The 20,072-nt window shown below is 36.1% G+C and overlaps 1 protein-coding gene across 1 annotated transcript in view; it reads right to left on the bottom strand.

Annotated features, from left to right (window-relative positions):
• The window catches only part of KDM1B (lysine demethylase 1B), a 47,816-nt gene that overhangs the window by 17,673 nt on the left and 10,071 nt on the right, over positions 1 to 20,072 (bottom strand). The window contains exons 9-17 of the mRNA XM_007487893.3: positions 18,755 to 18,959; positions 16,926 to 17,110; positions 14,795 to 14,971; positions 14,048 to 14,122; positions 12,466 to 12,603; positions 10,757 to 10,928; positions 9,257 to 9,384; positions 6,803 to 6,934; positions 6,419 to 6,493 (exon numbers count right to left, since the gene is read on the bottom strand). Of these exons, the coding sequence (XP_007487955.1) occupies positions 6,419 to 6,493; positions 6,803 to 6,934; positions 9,257 to 9,384; positions 10,757 to 10,928; positions 12,466 to 12,603; positions 14,048 to 14,122; positions 14,795 to 14,971; positions 16,926 to 17,110; positions 18,755 to 18,959 (1,287 nt within the window). The remainder of the gene's footprint in view (positions 1 to 6,418; positions 6,494 to 6,802; positions 6,935 to 9,256; positions 9,385 to 10,756; positions 10,929 to 12,465; positions 12,604 to 14,047; positions 14,123 to 14,794; positions 14,972 to 16,925; positions 17,111 to 18,754; positions 18,960 to 20,072) is intronic.

The raw sequence follows: 20,072 nt of genomic DNA, 5'->3' as shown, positions 1-20,072 counted from the left end.
GGCTGATGGGCTGCTTGAGTCTGAGGGTTCTAAGCAACAGGAGGGTCAAAAGCCATTTGGTAGCTTCATTAATTCCAGCATCAATATGATGAACTAACTCTCAAGACATGTAAAGAGCCCCTAGGCTGCCTAACAAGGGGTGAACTAGATCAGACAGAAGTCAAAGCTTCTATGAGATTGATCTATAAGGCCTCTGAGTGATTGACTATACTTTTAGACTAGAAGAGATAGGAAAACCCAATCTTAAAAAGAGGGGGGAGAAGAGGGAGGTAGAAAAGGAGAGAGAGAGGAGGGAAGAGAGAGAGAGAAAGGGGGCTGGGGAAGAGAGGAGAGGGAAAGAATGAGTTTGTGTATAAATATGATGTCTTCTGATAAGTTTGAAGAACTGACACCAGGGAAGATGGAAATTTACAAGCTACACTTCAACAAAAATCTTTGTACAGGGGGCAGCTGGGTGGCTCAGTGGACTGAGACCCAGGCCTAGAGATGGGAGGTCCTAGGTTCAAATCTGACTTCAGACACTTCCCAGCTGTGTGACCCTGGGCAAGTCACTTAACCCCCATTGCCTAGCCCTTACCACTCTTCTGCCTTGGAACCAGTATACAGTATTGACTCCAAGACAGAAGGTAAGGGTTTAAAAAAAATCTTTGCATAATTTGTAGATGAGGTTAAAAAGTGAGTACTATGATTTGGCCAGTACCATAATGCACTTATTCCAAATCAATCTACATATCTTTGTAAGACCAAGTATCAAAATAAACAGATCTTACAGCTAGACGTTCAACTTGCTGTATCATCAGTGCCTTAAAACATAACTTTAAAAAATTAATGAAACATATTCAATCACATTGAATTAATTTTAATGAGAAGAAAAACATTTTTATGCCATTAATGAAATAGAAATTTCTTTTAAAATATTTTTTGTATTTCATTCTTTAATTTCTATTTTGTGTTTAATCAAAGGATGATCTCCCCCAAAAACTTTAAAGCTATGGTGCAAGGCAGGGTAAAATATATGAAAGGACACTTGCTTAGGGTATATGGGATAATGGTAATATATTAGTACAATAGTACATGTATATAATTACCAAATATATGCACATTGTGGTCTATATTCAATTTTTAAAAAACTGATGAATATGTGAATTTTAAAAAAATCTTTACCTTCAGTCTACAATCAATACTGTGTGTTGGTTCTAAGGCAGAAGAACAGTAAGAGTTAGGCAATGGTGGTTACGTGACTGGCACAGGGTCATACAGCTATCTAGTGTCTGAGGTTATATATGAACCCAGGACTTCCTTTGTCCAAGCCAGTCTCTCAATCCATGAAGCCATCTAGCCACCTCTAAGGATATGTGATTTTTAAAAAAAGTTTGGACACTACCACATGAGAGCCTATACTTGTATAGCCAAATTATAGGAACCTTGGGAAGAAGTGACTACTTTATCTTAGTCTGACATGGAACCTAGAGCTGGGGAGAACAGATTTCAAAGGATTCAGTGAGAACTGAGAAACATATGGACTAAAATTCTGCTGGCAAGTCTGCCCAACAGAGAGGCGAAGCTCTTGAGAATGAAATTCTGTAGACAGGGAAACAGTTACAATGAAAAGAAAGAGAGAGAGTTATCCAATGTCAATCGACAAGTATTTATTAAACTTGTTACCATGTGCCAGGTACTAGGCTAGGAGCTAGGGATACAAAGAAAGTCCAAAACAAGGTTGCTGGTTTCAAAGAGTTCACAATCTAATAAGGTGCAGTCACCTTCTGAGAATGAATTGAAAAATGGAAACATGTAATACTATATCTATCTGTGTTGTGTATTTGTTGGATGGTGCCTTCTATGATGCAGGGAATATAAGTAAATAAAAAGAAATTTTAAAATCTTTATAGAAAATTGAAACTAAGCATTGGTTCCAAGGCAAAAGAGTGGTATGGATTAGGCAATTAGAATTAGGTGACTTGCCCAGGATTGGCTCTCTATCCACTCAGCCACCTAGCTGCCTCTCAAACTAGATTTTAATAAGACCTATGGAAAAGACAGCAGCACCAATAGGTAATAGGTAATAAATAAGAAAAAACAATGTGGCATGATCTTATAAAAAATGTCCAAAGGAGTAAAGCTCAGAATGAAATGAAGCTGGCAAGGAAATCAAAGGATGATCTTCCCCAAAAACTTTAAAGCTATGATGCAAGGCAGGGTAAAATATATGAAAGGACAGTTGCTTGGGGTATATGGGATAATGGTAATGGATGGTAGAGAGAAGACTAACAACTCTTTGCTTCTATAACAAAAATAATAACTAAAATGTATATATCACTTTCAAGTTTGCAAAGCACTTTACAATATCTCATTTCATCTACATGACAATTCTGGGAGGTAGGTGCTACTACTATTGACCATATTTTACAGATGAGTAAACTGAGGCAAAGAGATTTCGCGCAATTGAATACCTTTTAGACTCAAAACAAAAGAACTAAAAAAGCTAATATGTAGTTGATAAGTAGGAATTTAGTAATATCCATAATAAATAAGGAGATAGAGAGCTGACATCTGAATCAGTAGACTTGGATTTCAAGTCATACCTTGATCTATATTAGGTACATGAACCTGTACAAATCATTTAAACTCTTGGTACCACCAAAAGTCTTTATAACTACAAAATATGATAAAGTACAAATATGAATTAGTCAATGGATCAAAAGGTATTTATTAAGCACTCACTATGTTCCAGTCATTGTGCTAGGCACTGGACATACAAAGACTAAAAGGAAACAGTCCCTGCCCTCAAGGAGCTTACATTCCATCAGGGAAGAAAAATAATTACATACACAGGGATATACAAAACAGGGGAGGAAGGCAATGTGCACAGAGATCAGAGATCTCAAGTAGAAGATGGTGCCTGAACTAAGTTTTAGAAAAAAGTAGGAATATTAAGCAGAGGTGAGGAAAGGGCATTTGCAATGGAAGTACTTCACTGGGAATCCCTACACCAAGGAAATCATAGGTGCAATCCAAAATAAAAGGGAGGTGGAGAAGAAAGAAACCTTTCACCTCTTCTAAATGAGTTCATGTCCCCAAGCCCAGATGAAATTCATCCCAAGGTACGTTATGAACTGGTAGATAATTAGTCACTAAGTTCCAAAAGGCCTTAGAGAAGAAAAGAGGCAGAATAGGTTTGAAGGAGAGCAAATGTTGTCCTAGTTTTCTAAAAGAAGGGAAAGGAATGGAGTCTTGAAGACTGACTTAGATTCTTGGAAAAACTTCATAAGTTTGAGACAGTACAGCTTTGTGAAGAAAAAGTCCTGCTTTTCACAAGTTTCCCTTTTCCCAAGAATACTTGACTGATGGAATGGGGACATAGTGGAGATAGAGTTCACCTATATTTAAGCAAAACACCTGACGAATTCTCTCATGCTATTCTTATGGACAGGAGAGAAAGCTATGAATTCATCAACAATGCTGCTGCTGTGGATTCAGGGCTGAATAAGGGACCAGACCCAAAGAGTAATTATTAATGGTTTAATGTTAACTTGGAAAGAGGTCTCCAAAAGATGCCCCCCAATCTGTGCTTGTAACATTTTAATCAGCAACCTGAATAAAGGCGTAGATTAAATAATTGGCTACTTGCTACATACTGTTATTTTAGGGGTACTCACACTCCTTGGATAGAGAAATGAGGGTTAAAGGCAATGATGAAAATGGCACTGTTTGTTGTGTTGGCGATGCAAGGCAAAACTAAGATCCTTTCCTGACCTCAAGGAACTTATATTCTCTAATAGCTGTCATTGCTTAGCACATTTATACATGTCGTGACAGGTTAGATAAAAGTAAGGAAGGGCTAGAATGTGGGTTCAAGTCAAATAAGATTCCATTAATAGGGATAAGTGTAAAGTCTCATACTTGGGTTTCAAAATCAACTGTGGGAGTCAGGTGGCTCAGTGGATTGAGAGTCAGGTCTAAAGGCAGGAGGTCCTGGGTTCAAATCTGATCTCAGACTTCCTAGCTATGTGACCCTCAACCCCTGTAAAGATTAAAATTAATATTCAATACTCTGCTCTTCTGCCTTGGAATCAATTCACAGTATTGATATGAAAACAAGTTGTTTTTTTTTAAATCAACTGTATGCAATGATCTAGGACAATTCTGAAGGACTTATGAGAATGAACGCTATCTACACCCAGAGAAAGAACTGTGGGAGTAGAAACACAGAAAAAAACCACAACTGCTTGATCACATGGGTCAATGGGGATATGACTAGGGATACAGATTCTAAGCGATTACCCTAGTGTAAATATCAATAATATGGAAATAGGTCTTGATCTATGATACATGTTAAAACCCAGTGGAATTGCTCATTGGCTATGGGGGGAAAGGGGAAGAAAAGAACATGAATCAGGCAACCATGGAAAAATATTCTAAATTAACTAATTAAATAAAAATTTTCAATTAAAAAAAAATCAACTGTATAAGGCTCAAGTGTAGGTATGTAGCAGTTTGAAAAATAAACTGAAGATTTTTAGCAGACTGTGAGCTCGGTAGCTAATACAGCTGATCTAATAATTTTTATATATTTATTTATATATATACATATATGTTTGCAATATAAACCTGATCTAAAGTTTCATTTAAAATAGCACAGAATCCAGTATTAGGGAGGCCATGGTGTCCTAACTTTCTCTCGGTTAGACCACAACTGTAGGACCGTAGCCCATTCTGACCCTCAGAGGCAATGATGAAGGGCTCTGAGATCTCACCATAGGACAACTGAATAAAGAGGAGATATTTTAACTGAAGAAAGAATGTGGAGATGGTGGGTGGAGAGGGGAGAAATGATCCCTGTTTTCATTTGTTTGAAAGGCTGTCATCTGCTCTGTTTGGCTTGGGGGGGGGGGGGGGTTGTTGATGGAGAATAGGATCTGGAAGCTACAGAGAAGCAAATTCAGGGTGGATGTAAAAGAAAACTTCCTAATAATTAGAGCTATACAAAAATGAAATGCACTTCTTTACAAGGTAGTGCTATCCTTCAATGGAGGGAGATTTCAGACAAGGGTGGAGGATTGTTTATTGAGTATTCTCTTTTAGGTATGGATTGGACTAGTTGGCTTCTGAGACCAAGAACAAATGTTTATTGTGTAAGGTGTTATCCTAGAAATGAAGAGACAAAAAAAATCGAAATAATAAAAGTTCCTGTCCTCAAGACTTTAGGGAGACCAGAACAATGATGTAGCTATGATACATATAAACTAATGTGTATATGTATGATAATTCTAAGGGGAAGGCAAGAATAATAACAACTTGGCAGATCAAAGAAGGATTCCAACAAGAGATGGCACCTAATCTAACCCATGAAGGAAGGGAGAAATTCTCAACTCTGTTTAGTTGAGAAGCATCCAGGGGCAGATCAAAAGGCGCAGAGCCAGGACTTTCCATGACAATGTCTAGCTCGCTATTTTCAACATAGCTGAATCTCTTGAATAACTGAGGACTTGACCATAATTCAGGGTCATCATCCTTAACATGAAATGAACTATGATACCAAGTACTGGAGACTATGTGAGGAAATGAACTAAATCTGCCTTGCACTGAGCCTAAGACAGACATAGCTCAGAAATGGTTTTCTAAACTAAATTCCTGATAGCAGTTTGTTGTCTTTTTGATGCTTTCATTAAAATGTGAAATGTAGCCCCCCCCAAATTCCTGAAGACTCCAGTTATATGGAATGTAAAACAAAAGCTATTAAAGATAACTACCATGTAACCAGGCACCTTTAAGGCTGTGCATAGATTCAGCCACTTTGGAAAGCAGTCTATAATTATGCAAGAAAAAGATGCACAAAAATATTTATAGCAGCACTACTTGTAACAGCAAAAACTTGGAAAGCTCAACAAATGGAAAACAGCTGAACAAACTATAGCAAATGAATGAAATGGAATAACTTATAACTGTGCCATAATAAATGACAAAGAATGAAGCATTTAAAGAAATATGTGGAGACTCTTGTACAATTAAGAAAACAAAATGAAAACAATAACAGACAATGGCTACAACTTTATGAATGAACACAACTTTATATCAAAGGTCTGGACTTCTGATTCCATCAGCATGAGCAATTCTACAATTTCCCTCTGTGGAAACATTGGTATTAGCTTGTTAAAATTATAACTCACACCCTTCCCTTCTTTTACTTAATAGTAAATTATGTGTAAAGCTGTAAAGACTATTCATCACAATCCTTCCCATGTTATTTTGTTTAACTTTTTTCAGTAATCAACTATAAGCTTGTTGGGGTTTAAATGTACTGACACACATACCAAAAACGTATCAAAAAACCTCTGCCCCTGAAAAAGCCATTTGTAGTGTTCAAAAAAAAAAAGAAAAAAGAGAAAAGAAAATGAAGTGATGATGCATTAATTACCTTTTGTGCTGTCCATACTGTGCCATCCATGGTAGTGACTTGGACTTCTTCCCCAGAATAGTCAATGGTTCTAACCTATTAAGTAGAAACAATCATGCAAAGATGAATCTCTGAGTCCGAGGACATTCAAGGCTCCTTGAAAAATGAAGCCCAATTACTTTAGGGTTGCTGTAGCTACCTACTTAGTAAGGATGATGATACTAACTACAGCCTAACAATGGATACAAAATGTTTCCATGGAAAAACATCACACAGAGCTCAATACCCATAAGAAAGCACTGTGAAAACAATTTCTCTATCTCCTCCCATTCGCTCAAACACCACCTGTTCTGAAAACAAACTAAAATAAATCCAAAGCAATTTACTAATTTAGCTAAAACTCACTGGAAATTTAAGTCGAATGTCCAGTCCTTCAGCCAACTTCTCAATTATTACAGAATACCCTGGAGTCAGAAGAGTGTGATCACCAGCAAACTGAGCAAAGAATTCATTGTGATCCCATGAGCGGGCAGATACCTGTGAAATAGTAGGTGAGGTAATCAACACAATCCTATATGAGTGGATGCAGCCACAACTGGCAAGTCCTAAAAGGAATTCATGATAGGGAAACACATCCAAGGCAATACAGGGCTCTCAAGATACCATGAAGACTAACAAAAAAAACCAGACAAGGGTAGGTTACAACTCATGAAGATTTTAATATCTTTGAAACTATTCTGAGAACTCTGTGGTTTTCTTTTTTAATTTCAAAGTCACAGATCACATAAGCATAAGTGAATATTCATAAGAAATAAAAGATAGTCAAATCATGAATATTCACATCCACATCATCTGTGCACCTAACTATTGTGATAAAAATTAAGTCTGTCCTGGCTCTAAGGACTTGCTCATAGGTAAATGGGGGTTTTAAAAGCTAATCAGGATTTAGTGAGACTCAAATACAAAATATATCTAGTGTTTGGTTCAAGTTCACATCCAATTCTGAAAAGGTCAAAACAAGTGTGAAATTACAAAATAGGATCCTCTCAATTACAATGTTAAAAGTAGAGGAGAAAATAAATTAATAATTTTTATACATTTTATATAGTATCTAAATTTTATAACTATTTTAAAATATACATTTTATATAATATGTAAATTAATAAAATAGATGATGGCATTCATGACTTAGGTTGGGGTTAGAATAGAAGACAGCTTAGGTCTATTCCAAGCAACATATGTCATTAATGGAATTGATATCCAAGATGCAAATTCTGAATAATGTTTATTCCATTTCATAACTGTGGCAGTGCAGCCTGAATCATAGCAACAGGAGCAACTAAAACACTTTATCCAAGAATTTTTATCATACACTTTACAAAGAACTATGAATCAGCCCAATAATGATGAATGAATTCTTTTAAAAAGAAAATTAAAATCAGAAGAGCACAATGATGTCCAAATGTATTGGTTCTTCTAGAAGGTGCCAATTGCTTTGCATAGTTAACTTACACGTAGTAGAAAATAAAGGTAAATTTGCAAGAAATATTCCAGAAGGGTTAAATGTAAGGCTGCAGCTTGGCATAATAGAAAGAACACTACTGCCCTTGAACTCAAGATACCTGGACTCAAATCCCAGTTCTGAAACAATAATTACAGGACACTAAGTATTTGTCTTCTTATCTATCAAATGAAGATGATGATAAACCTGTACTACCCACATTCAGAAGATGTTGGAGGAAAGCACTTTGTAAATCTTAAATTCTTACATAAATGCTAATTATTTTATAACATATTATATAGATGAGTGTGAATAACTCATATATATGCTATAAGTCTCTCTCTGTGTGTGTATACACACTCCTGTATCACTATTGCTTGTAGATACACACACAAGTAGCGGATGGATGGCTAATCTTACACTCATGAAAACCTGGGATCAAGTCCGGTCTTAAACACGTTTGCTCGTGTGACCAAGGACAAATCGATGCACTCTCAATGCACCAAGCAACTCTATTAGGTTAGTGAGGAGTTGCCAGTGAGTACAGTACTGGTAAAGGGATTATGAACACCTAGTTTTCTTCATACCAATGAAATCACAGGTTTAGGTTAAAATTTATAAGACTATTAAATATATGTGATTATGTGAGCATACAGAAATATGTATGTACACATGCAGAGGAAAACATGGACTAAAGTCCTAAAATAAACTATAAGAAATTATATTTGTAATTTTATGTATATAGCTATAGTTATACTTTTCCTAAAAAATAGAGCCATTTGTTTTTAAACTCATGGCTCCTAACTTTATGGTAATCCCTAGAGAATCTCAGTAAGATTTCATATGGCTCTGCTTTGTTATGTAGGTACAGATTATAATCCATCCTACTCCCTCAGGCTATGCCTTAAATTTCATAAATACACATAAACTAGGTATACCTTACATTTCCTTAAAGAGTCTCAGTCCCAAGGTAACAAATGGTTCTCTTTCACAATAGAACCACAATCCACCCAGAGGATATATTTACCAATAATTGTTTACTATTTGACCTTAAATTCATATTAATGCACCTTGCGATTTTTTTTAAAGGAACATCTAATTTTGGGGGTGTGTGGGGAAATACAGGACTATAATGAGTCTCAAAGGTTTACCTCAAAGGGAGGTACACTATTTCTTTCAAAGGAGATTAGTAACCATCCTACAACTTGTAGTCTTAGAAAGTTTCCTGGGTCACTGGCAAGTTATTTCTTAGAGAAGGGTCTTGAATCTATGTGTTCCTGAATTGGAGGCTCTCTATTCACCATTCCATGCTGCCTCTTATTTTGACTAACTCACACATTTGACACACCCAAGCACACCTGATTTAGGTTGCTGCCACAGGCATATTCCAAGTTGCTGAGATGGAATTGAAGCACTTGTTCCTCTAGCTCGTTGAACTGGATGCCAGATTCCTGAATAAAGGCCTTGTAGATTTCCTGGATCTTTTCTATAGAGAGATATCAAGGCAGAAGAAAATTTAAATTTTGGTATTCCAGGCCCTATTCACCAACCTCTATTCAAAGAAGTTCTCAGTTTCCAAATGCCCTTCCTGATTAAGCTCAGGCACATTTAACTCTACAAACAGGCAAGAAGGGTGTTCTTTTGGGAGCAAATATGTAACAAGTTTTCATTTCCTGAGAAACAAGAATCCTTTTATAAAATTATTTTGATTTCATTAAATATTTCCCAATTACATTGTTTTAATGGTGAGTTCCATATTCTCCCTTTCCCTCTCCTCTCCTTGGAAAAGTATGCCCTTTAACTTGGATTATACATGAGGTCATGCCAAATATATTTCCATATTAGCTATACTGCAAAAGAAAACTCAAACAAAATAAAACAAGAAAAATAAAGAAAGTAAAAAAAGTATGCTTCAATCTGCATTCAGAGCTCATCAGTTCTTTCTCTAGAGGGGGATGGCATTTTCATCATGGGTCCTTTGGAATTATTATGGATCATTGTATATTGATCAGGGTAGCTAAGTCTTCCATAGCAGATCATCCTTACAATATTGTTGTTACTTTGTATAATGTGCACTTGGTTCTGCTCACTTTACATTACATCAATTCATCTAAGTCTTCCTAGGTTTTTCTGAAACTATTTCCTTTCTCATTTTTTATAGCACAATAGTATTCCATCACAATCATATACTACAACTTGTTCTGCCATCTCCCAATCTGTCAGCATCCTCTCAATTTCCAATCCTTTGCCACCACAAAAAGAATGGCTATTTTGGTATATACGAATCATCTTCCTTGATCTTTTAGGGATATTACTGTATCCTTAATGGATTAACCTAATGGTTAATGGTAGGTCAAAGTGTATACATTGTTTTATAGCCCTCTGAATCTAGTTACAAATTGTTCTTCAAAATAGGTGGAATGGTTTACAACCCCACCAACAGTGCAAAAGTGTATTTATTTTTCAGCATGTCATTTTCCTTTTCTGTCATATATTAGCCAACTTCTGGTTATTGTTAAAGTTTAGTGATAGAAAATTGATTCGTTTCAAAAAGTATTTCTATGTCAAACAATGAATTGGTATTAGATATTCAAATATAAAAATGAAATAGTCCCTGCTCTCAAGAAGTTTACATTCCATCTGGAAAAAAAAACCCAGCTATACAAATAAGTAAATACAAAATATGTGGCCATTTAAAAGATTAACTGGTTAACATCCATAAAAGTTTCAAACTCTTGGATGAAATCTAATACAATCCAATACCATTTAGACATCATCAAAGAAAAGGACTTAAGCCTTGCACATACTCCTGCGATTAAAAGAACAGAGTATCAAAAATACCCCTCTCTCCCTTATACCTCCTAGGGGAACATCTTGTAGTTGAGTCTTATCTTTCCTCCATTCAGAAACAACATCCAAGATGGCATTAAAGTGAAAGTCCATGCGTTTATCAATAGTAGGATCAGTTATTCTTCCACTTTCCTGGATCAAGTCACATCTTTCTCCAAGTTTGTGCATTTGGATGCCAAGCTTCAAAACGGGAATGAAAAAAGTCATTTTCCTTAGAAAAAATTATCTTCTTAAATCATTACAAAACAAAAAAATTCCCAACATCCCAGTATTTAGCAGAATGAATTAGAAGAACACATAATGATCCTATAACATGTACTTAAAGCTGGTGTCTGTTCAGAGTCGACTCAATTTAATCTTTTATAAAACTAAAAAAATCATACTCTCAAAACAAATGACAGCTAGAGGGTATTATTTACTGAAAAGGTTCAAAAATAAAGTAAAAAATATTTTGAAGTCTCATTCAAAGATCTTGGATAACTAACTTTAGATGAGGTAAATTTGAGTGTTGGATGTATATGGCTTGATCATCCTGTACTATAATAATACAGTCAACAGCTGGTGTAGCCTTCTACACTTAGGGTTATATTCTCACACTAGGGCATGACACACCACTTAAAAGGAAGTGGGAAAACTTCCTATTGACCACAATTGAGAGCATCTAGGCCCAGATGCTTGCTATTGAGCTCTTAGATATATGATTTTAAGATGAATGGCTTTCATCCTACTACCCCAACAGGAAAAAAATGACCAAAAAGTGGCAGGCTGGGGGAAATACTTATGATACAATTGTAAAATTGAAAGAATATAACCTGGGAATCAGAACTGGTTCTTGACTTAGTTCTACCACTAACTGCTGACCATGGGCAAGTCATTTAATCTCTCTAGCTCGCAATTTCTTCCTCTGTAAAATGAAGAGATTGGACTATATACTATGATGTCCTTTTAAGCTCAAGCAGTTTATGACTATAAAGAAACCAATTAATCCTACTTAAAACTAAGTTTTGGGCCATAGCATAGCATCATCCTCCCTACGGCTCTTAGTAGCTCATATTCATATCATGTTTAGGTTTTACAAAGTGCTTTATATGTAAAATCTCACGTGACCCTTACAACTTTTGTTTATGCTATGATTACTCCCTCAGGTTACAGATGAAGAAACATGCGTAGAGTGTCTTGGTCAAAGTCAAACAGCTAGGAAATGCCTAAGGTAAGGTTTAAACCAAAGCCTTCCTGGGTTCAAGTCGAACCCTTTAGTCACAATACCATGCTGTTTAATCAATATTTATTGATGCTAAATCAATTTTCTCCCATTGCTTTTATATTCTACCCTTTCCTACGCTTTCTTTTTTTTCCCGGTTCCTCTCTCACATTCTCCCTGTCTTCCCTCGCTGTCATAAATAAACACAAAGTTGAAAGTTAACAAACTAATTATTATTTAAGGAGATATTATTCTTTATAGCTCTTCAAAATTTTTTCCTAGTAGCCTTCAAAGATATTAAAGGCTCATTTTAATTGCTTTAAAAAATGAAAAGGTAGGTTCATCCATTCGGGACAGTATTACAAATACTCCTTCTTTAAATACTAGAAGAGAAAAAAAATTATTTCAGTAATCAAAGTTTGTTTCTAAGTAATAGAAAATTAAGCCATACACACAAGATTCCTGAACTACTATTCTTTCCCTTATTTATAGTGCAGCTCTCTTAGAGAAACCCACTTGCTCACACATTAGGGCTATAGGGTTGTTTATACAGCCATTGACAATCTGAGCTCCTCTTCCAACTGTGACTCCTTTAAAGGATTTGTCATCCCAGACTCGTCCACCAATCCTGTCTTTGGCTTCAAGGACGATCACCTGCATAGACACATAATTCAAGAAGCAAAAAATGGTGATGTATCATTATTACTGCAACCTGCCCCTCTCTCTTTGCTCCCCCACCCCAGTTTCAGCATCCCTCATTACATATAGGTTTCAAAATTGAAGGTAAGGGGCAGATGAGAGGTTCTGGGTTCACTGGCCTCAGACAGGTCCTAGCTGTGTGACCCTGGGCAAGTCACTTAACCCCTATTGCCTAGCCCTTACTGCTCTTCTGCCAATACATAGTATTGATTCAAAAGACAGAAAGTAAGGGTTTAAAAAAAACCTGAATGTAATAAGTTCCCCAAAGGTGTAATCATTTATTCCCACAGTGTGAATATCTTTTTAAAGCAACATATTTCCCTTCTGAGTTGAATCTGATCCTTTCTATGCCAGCTAGGACATGCTTTAAAAAATGTCATTCAGTTAAAACAAGGAAAAGTCTTTGAAACATATTTATGAGTGTTTTTTTCTGTCAACCTCACAAGAAAGGAAAAAAAAATTGGTTAATAAATCTATCAATCTGTCAAGGACTTTTAGGCAAGATAAAGAATATGAAAGGTATTTGTTTCTCTTGAAGTTAAGTGTTCTTTACAAGAACAGCCTTTCAACAAACACTTATTATCTACCTACTGTGTGCAGACTACACTGCTAGTAGGTAAGCTGAAATTGCCCTTATGGAATACATTGTCTATAATGTAGCTAACATATAGACATGAAGAAGTAACTTATAAGACAAAAAAATTCAAAAGTGCATTAAAGAATTGCAAATCAAAGTGTAATGTGAGGTCAAAGGGGAAAACATTGTTACTGACTGGTAAGGAAAGATAGATTAGTAAAAGTTTTAAGAAAGATGGTATTTGAGTTTAGATTTTAAGGATGAGTAGAAATTAAACAGGTGAAAGGGAAGAAGGAAATTATAATCATAGAGAACAGTAAAAAGAAAGGAAGGGAGGTTAATTGGAATAAACTTTTTTCCCAACTCTAAGCCCACCACTCTAAACACGATGCTATGATGCCTCTAGAAGTCTAAAGGTATTTCTGCAAAACCATCACAATTTTTATTTCTCACAAATCTTATTTTGATCATTACATCTACCTTATATATTATGTCTCTATTGGGGCTAATTAGTCATCAGTATTATAAATATTTACATTCTCCTAAACAGAAGGGAACACACTTATAACACTTTTGGGAAAAAACAGTCAAAAGGCCACTTTATTCTACAACATTTCTAACCCTGCATTTTTTTTTAAAACCCTTACCTTCCATCTTGGGAGTCAATACTGTGTATTGGCTCCAAGGCAGAAGAGTGGTAAGGGCTAGGCAATGGGGCTTAAGTGACTTGCCCAGGGTCACACAGCTGGGAAGTGTCTGAGGGCAAATTTGAACCTAGGATCTCCCATCTCTAACTAACCCTGCATTTTAAGAGTTCCTTACCTTAATTCCAAAGTTGTGCAATTGCCTAGCAGCTGCTAATCCTGATGGACCAGCCCCAACAATGATAACTGATTTCTTAAAAAAAAAAAAGGAAAAAACTCGTTACACAACTACATGCTGAAACTCACTGCTGTACATAGTTCATTCATCTCCATTTTCTATAATCTCTCACAAATCTATTTTCTTTTTGTGTATGCCATTTTTTAAAATTTTATTTAATTTAGAATATTTTTCTATGGTTACATGATTCATGTTCTTTCCTTTTCCTCCTCCCACCCACTCCTGTAGCTAATGAGCAATTCCACTGGGTTTTACATATTTCATTGATCAAGATCTATTTCCATATTATTATTTGCAATAGTGATCATTTAGAATCTACATCTCCAATCAAATCCCCATTGAACCATTGCACATGCCATCATAAATTTTGTCCCCCACACTCCTACTCATGGTTTAGGGAAATGATGCTTGCCATTTCCTTCTCTGAGGGAATTACTCTTTCCATGTTGTTTTTTGTAGGAGCCATACTTGACTTTCCGCCAAGATCCATGTGACCTATCAATGTTACCATTAGTATATTAATAGTGTGTATCATCATTTGCATTATAACAACAAACTTAAATCTTCCAAACAATCCTGAAAAGTAGTGCTATAGTCATTATTATCCCCATTTTATAAATGAGTCTTAGAGTAGTTAAGTGATTATTAGCAGTAGAGGAATCATTGTAATAAATTATTGCTACCTACATTGTGGTAGTCTTTTGGGAGAAGATGATGATCAGGGCTGACTGACAACGCCCCAGTATTGATCAGACCTTTTCTTGTCATAAAATAAAGTATCCTCTCTGCCTCCTGAACACATCTAATGCGCACAAGGCCTCGAACGATGATATGATGAGTGCATTTCTGAGGGGTAAGTGCTTCCTGTGTTTTGGAACAAAACAAAACTGTCAAAGTAACGAAATATTTCAGAGATGTAAGTACTCATTAGTTATCAGCCAGCTACAAAGAACAAACAGAAGTTACCTACAGAGTAGAGAAATACAAGCCTTCGTGTTTTATCATAAAAAATTCCTGAAAGCTCAAAATTCTTTTCCACCAAAAATTTAGTTGAACAAAAGATTACCACAGAAATAATTGGCTGCCTATTTGTAGAAGCTTTTAAAATTGTGCCGACGTCACTGAGAAACGATCTGTGGGATAGAGGATCTTGTTTTAGTGAAGAATTAGTCAGAACTAACCACTAGTGAGAATTCAAAGCATTTCTCAAAAAATTGGACGTGGAAGATGATATACTTTGGACACCATAGTCCTTCCTCCTACTTCAACATTTCAGTAAATACCATGTTCCCTCAAATTCTAAAGACAAATGACAGATAATATGGCATAGTTGTTTAGGGGAATGACCCAGGAGTAAAGACCTTCATAAATGCAAGTTCTGCCTTTAGTACATGACAGCTATGTGACCTTGAACTAGTGACAATCTCTCAGTGCTTCCAGGAAATTCTCTCAAACATTTTTTGGTTTCTTTTTTATTTTTTCCTCTATAATTACTCCTCATTTCAAATCCTTGCTGATGGAAGAACATGAGCAAGTACAAAAGGAAAAGTGGAAGCATGTTAATTACATGGAAAGATATGGCATGGCAGAACAAGCTTGGCAATGGTTATGGAAATCAGGTAAAATATATAATCACTTGAAAATTATGTTGGGCAAATTAAAAAAATATATTTAAAATTTTTCAGTTTATTTAGATCACCAACATTATCACAGGACATCTCTACTGTGTGCTTCTAAGCAGGAACAGCAGAATCTCTTTATTAAAAAATATAGTCAGTTTGAAAAGGTCAAATGACTTTCAAGAGATTCTTACATCATAATGAAATAGGAGGAAAACCTCACTGAACACATGTATTAAACCTCATTGAGCATATGTATTTAATTTAAATGCCCAAAAGCAAAGAAAAAAATAAGTAGATATTTTAACAGGTGGGTCAAATAACTACCAGAAGATATTAATATGAGAATAAAAAAAGGCAGGATACAATTGAGCAAGCACACCCTTTTTTTACCTAAATAAAAATATATTATATATGTGGGCACTAATGATGAAAAGATCTAAAATACAATAAACTTTAATGTTCATTACAATTTCTTTTCCTGTAAATTATATAAGTTGACAAACAGTTTTGAACATACACATATGGACAAGAACTGTAGGTAATTCTTTGTTATAAATTAGTATATATTCAGTATAATAACTAATACTTAACTATATTATTCTGATCATTTCTAAAGCCACTTGAGTGGTCAAAAAAAATTCAAAGACCAATGAAATGCTTAATCAAGATTACAAGTAGGGAGAGAAGAAAGTCAAGAATTGACTGACAAAGTCAAGAATTCAAGTCTTTTAAAATATATATATATTCCTTCCCATTTAATTTCACAACCTCCTTATGAGAGTTTCTCAGTTTCACAGATCAACAAACTGATGTCTGAAAAGATCACGCTACTTGTCTGAGGTCAGCTCATTACAGACAGAGCTGTGATTTGTTGGTTTTCCATCTCCCTTTCTTGTCACCACATAATAATACTTCTTCCAGGACTACCTCCAGAGGAGAGACCTGGTTTCCTATTTCCACTGTACCTTGTAAAATAGGTCTCTATACCTTGTAGATGTCTCCCTTTCTCAATGACCATTCAAGCTTTCCTCTTACAGAATCCAAGTCTGTGTACAGAAAGCATGAATTTTCCTTAGACATATATATGTGTGTGTGCATACACAAATACACACAGATATAAATCTAAGTATGCATATATTTGTACACATTCATGTGTTATTCTAATTGTACCACAAAACAATGCCCATCTTGCTTACTTTGCAATTAGAATACCACAGAGCAAGGATGAGGTTTCTCAAAGCCAAATACATGGTGGGGTCTCGTGAGTATTCTGGGAACTCATAGAGCTCATCCAGTTCCATCACATCTGGCCTCACACATAGAGCTTTTCCACATTCGTTGGGCTGGTAGAAAGGCTGGAAGTACTGGTTCATCTCAGGAACTAAAAGAAGATAAAGTACAAGTCAGTCACACACCCCATTAACAACATGTGTTTTCAATCCATCAACAAGCATCTATTAAGCACCTACTGTGTGCCAGGCACTAGGGATACAAAGATAAAAACAATCCCAGCCCTAAAGAAACTGGAGACAGCATGTGTGTGTATATGTATATGTATAAAACAGATATAAAGTAATTTGATGGGAAAAGCATACTGGGGCTGGGGGGAGAATCAGGAAAGACTTCATATAGAAGGTGGTCCTCAAATTGATTCTTTCTTTCCTTCCAACTCAACAAATGTTTAATTGCCTACTACTTATAGGAGGCACTATGCCAGGGGCTCTGGATGCAAAAACAAAACAGTCATGGACTTTAATGGGCTCATTTTCTACTAGCTAGTTAATTTCTTCATGCTTCAGTTAAGAATCATGGACATAAAAGGGAATTCAGAGGCCATCTCCAGCCCCCTCATTTTACAATCAAAGAAATTAAGGTTGAACTAAGTCTAGAAGGAAACCAGGAATTCTAAAGTGGGAGAGAGGAAGAAGTAGGAGAATTAGAGATGGTGATAGATAGTAGAAAGCCATGTAATGACAAATAGTGGAAAGCCAGACTGACTGGACTATGAAAAGGGTGAGGGGTACTGGTTGGGCATATAATTCTGATAGCCTGAGTGCTCAGACTTGACTTTGTAGCTCTCTCATGCACTGAACACATAAAGGAAGGAGGGTGACTCCTACATCTAATTTTAAAGATATCATTGCTATTTCTTGTTTTGTTTTCATACTATGGTCATTTTTCCTCAAGTCTCACCCCCAGTGAATTATGAATGCTACTTAATAAAAACTAACATTTACTCAAAACTGAATGGCCAACTGAGCCTGACAGTACATTCCATATCTGTAGCTCCTACATCCCTCTACTGGGGAGAGGGAGGGATGTTTAGTAGTACTTCTTTCAGGGTTCCCAAGCCTACATTTTCACAGGGGCCTCTGCAATTGGGGCAGTACCAGGACTCCAGGAAGTTAGGGTGCCTTACACCAGTAGTGTCAGGCTCTAACTGAAACAGATTCCTGAGGCCACATAATGACTTAGAAAACCACAAATTTACATTATCTAGGTTTTATTGTATTTTTATTTATTTTGTTAAGTACTTCCTAGTTATATTTTAATCTGGTTTGAAATTCATTCAGGAGTGTTTGCAGGGAATTGTTTGACCCCAGTGACTTACAGGTCTTATAAGATCTATTTATTTTATTAACAAGGCAGCTAGTAGTTTTATAGGAAGTAGAACAAGGGATTCCCTCCACCCATTCTGATTCTTTTCAACTGAAAAAAGTGAGCCCCCCCCAAAAAAGGTTTTTCCAAGTGTCAATGTCTAAGAATCTGGTCCCCAAAACTACTCTGGGCAAATTTCAGGATTTTTTCCCTTGAAAACTAGGATGGGCTGTCATAAGAAAGCTACACTAAGCACACATAAGGAAATGATTGTCAAATCATGAACAATCAAATCCAAAGAGTGAAGTGCTACCTATCAAGCTTGTTTTGACTGAAAGGGAAATATTTATGTTTTCCTGACTCTTACTTTGAAGAGAAAAAGGCAAGGAAATGAAGAGTAACCCAGCCCAGGGGGAACATTTCTTACCAAACACGCCTGCCGCTGCCTTGCACTGCTCTGCTTTCTGAGGACTGGCTTCCCTGGGGTCGCGGTTGGTACTGGTGCAGGAGGGGCTCATGCCCACACAGTCAGGATAATAGGCAGATAATAAAGGGGCAGCCACGCTATCTTTCAGAAAGGGAGGAAGGATAAGCATGGAATACCACCACTGATTAGACACCTCAGCTACTCTCTGAGGTGGGGATGAGAGGAGAGCAAGATGGGAAAGGAAAGAATAGTTAGGGATATCAAGACGACAGAAGAGAAGAGAAGAAAAAACAGTTAAAATATTCACTAAGGCTAAAATGATTTTCTTCATTTCACATTAGCTTTCCCCTTCCTTTCTTATTCAGTGTTTTCTCCACTCAGGCTTGAATAATAATATACACACAAACACATAAGATTTGTACCAAGGGGGCAGCTGGGTAGCTCAGTGGATTGAGAGTCAGCCCTAGAGTCGGGAGGTCCTAGGTTCAAATCTGCCCTCAGACATTTCCCAGCTGTGTGATCCTGGGCAAGTCACTTGACCCCCTTACCACTCTTCTGCCTTGGAGCCAATACACAGTATTGACTCCAAGACAGAAGGTAAGGGTTTAAAAAAAAAAAGAAAAGAAAAAAAAGATTTGTACCAAATATGGCTTCTCATACTTAAGTTTTCTAACCAGTTTTTCCATATAGTTCATAGGGCCAGAGCTGAAAGAGAACTCTGATGTCATCTTGTCCAAACCTGCTCATTTTATAGATGAGGAAACTGAGGCCCAGTGAGGCTAAATGACCTGACCATGATCATAAAGGTAAGTAGATAGCAGAGGGGAGATGTGAAAGCTAGTGCTCTGATTTTAGGACAGGTGGGCTTTCTACTATACTTCCTGATTGAAGACTTTAAAGATTTTACATTTCCTATAATCAAAGTCAAAATAGCCAATAAACATTTATTAAGAATATATCATATGTAGGGAACTGTGCTAGGTGCTGGGCATATAAACAAAAAACATCCATGCATTTAAGAAGTTTATATTCTGAAGTAATCTGATATAGAGTACAACTGAAACATCATCTTTGAAGTAATTTAGGAAAGCATACTATCCTTCCCACCATATCCACATTTTAACTTTATTATAAAAGCTACTTTTTATTTTAAAATAAAAACTGAACTCTAAATATTGGGCACTGGACACAACACACTAAATAATATTCCAATCAAATCCATCTTTAATGATTCTGATCAAAGATTAATAGAAAGTTTCAACCACAATAAAGTCCAGAATAAGATTAAAAAAACACATACTAACAACAAAGTATTAGC

This window comes from Monodelphis domestica, chromosome 3 (genome assembly GCF_027887165.1).
Source record: "Monodelphis domestica isolate mMonDom1 chromosome 3, mMonDom1.pri, whole genome shotgun sequence".
In the NCBI taxonomy this organism is placed as follows: Eukaryota; Metazoa; Chordata; class Mammalia; order Didelphimorphia; family Didelphidae; genus Monodelphis; species Monodelphis domestica.
This window is presented reverse-complemented; position numbering and strand designations above follow the sequence as displayed.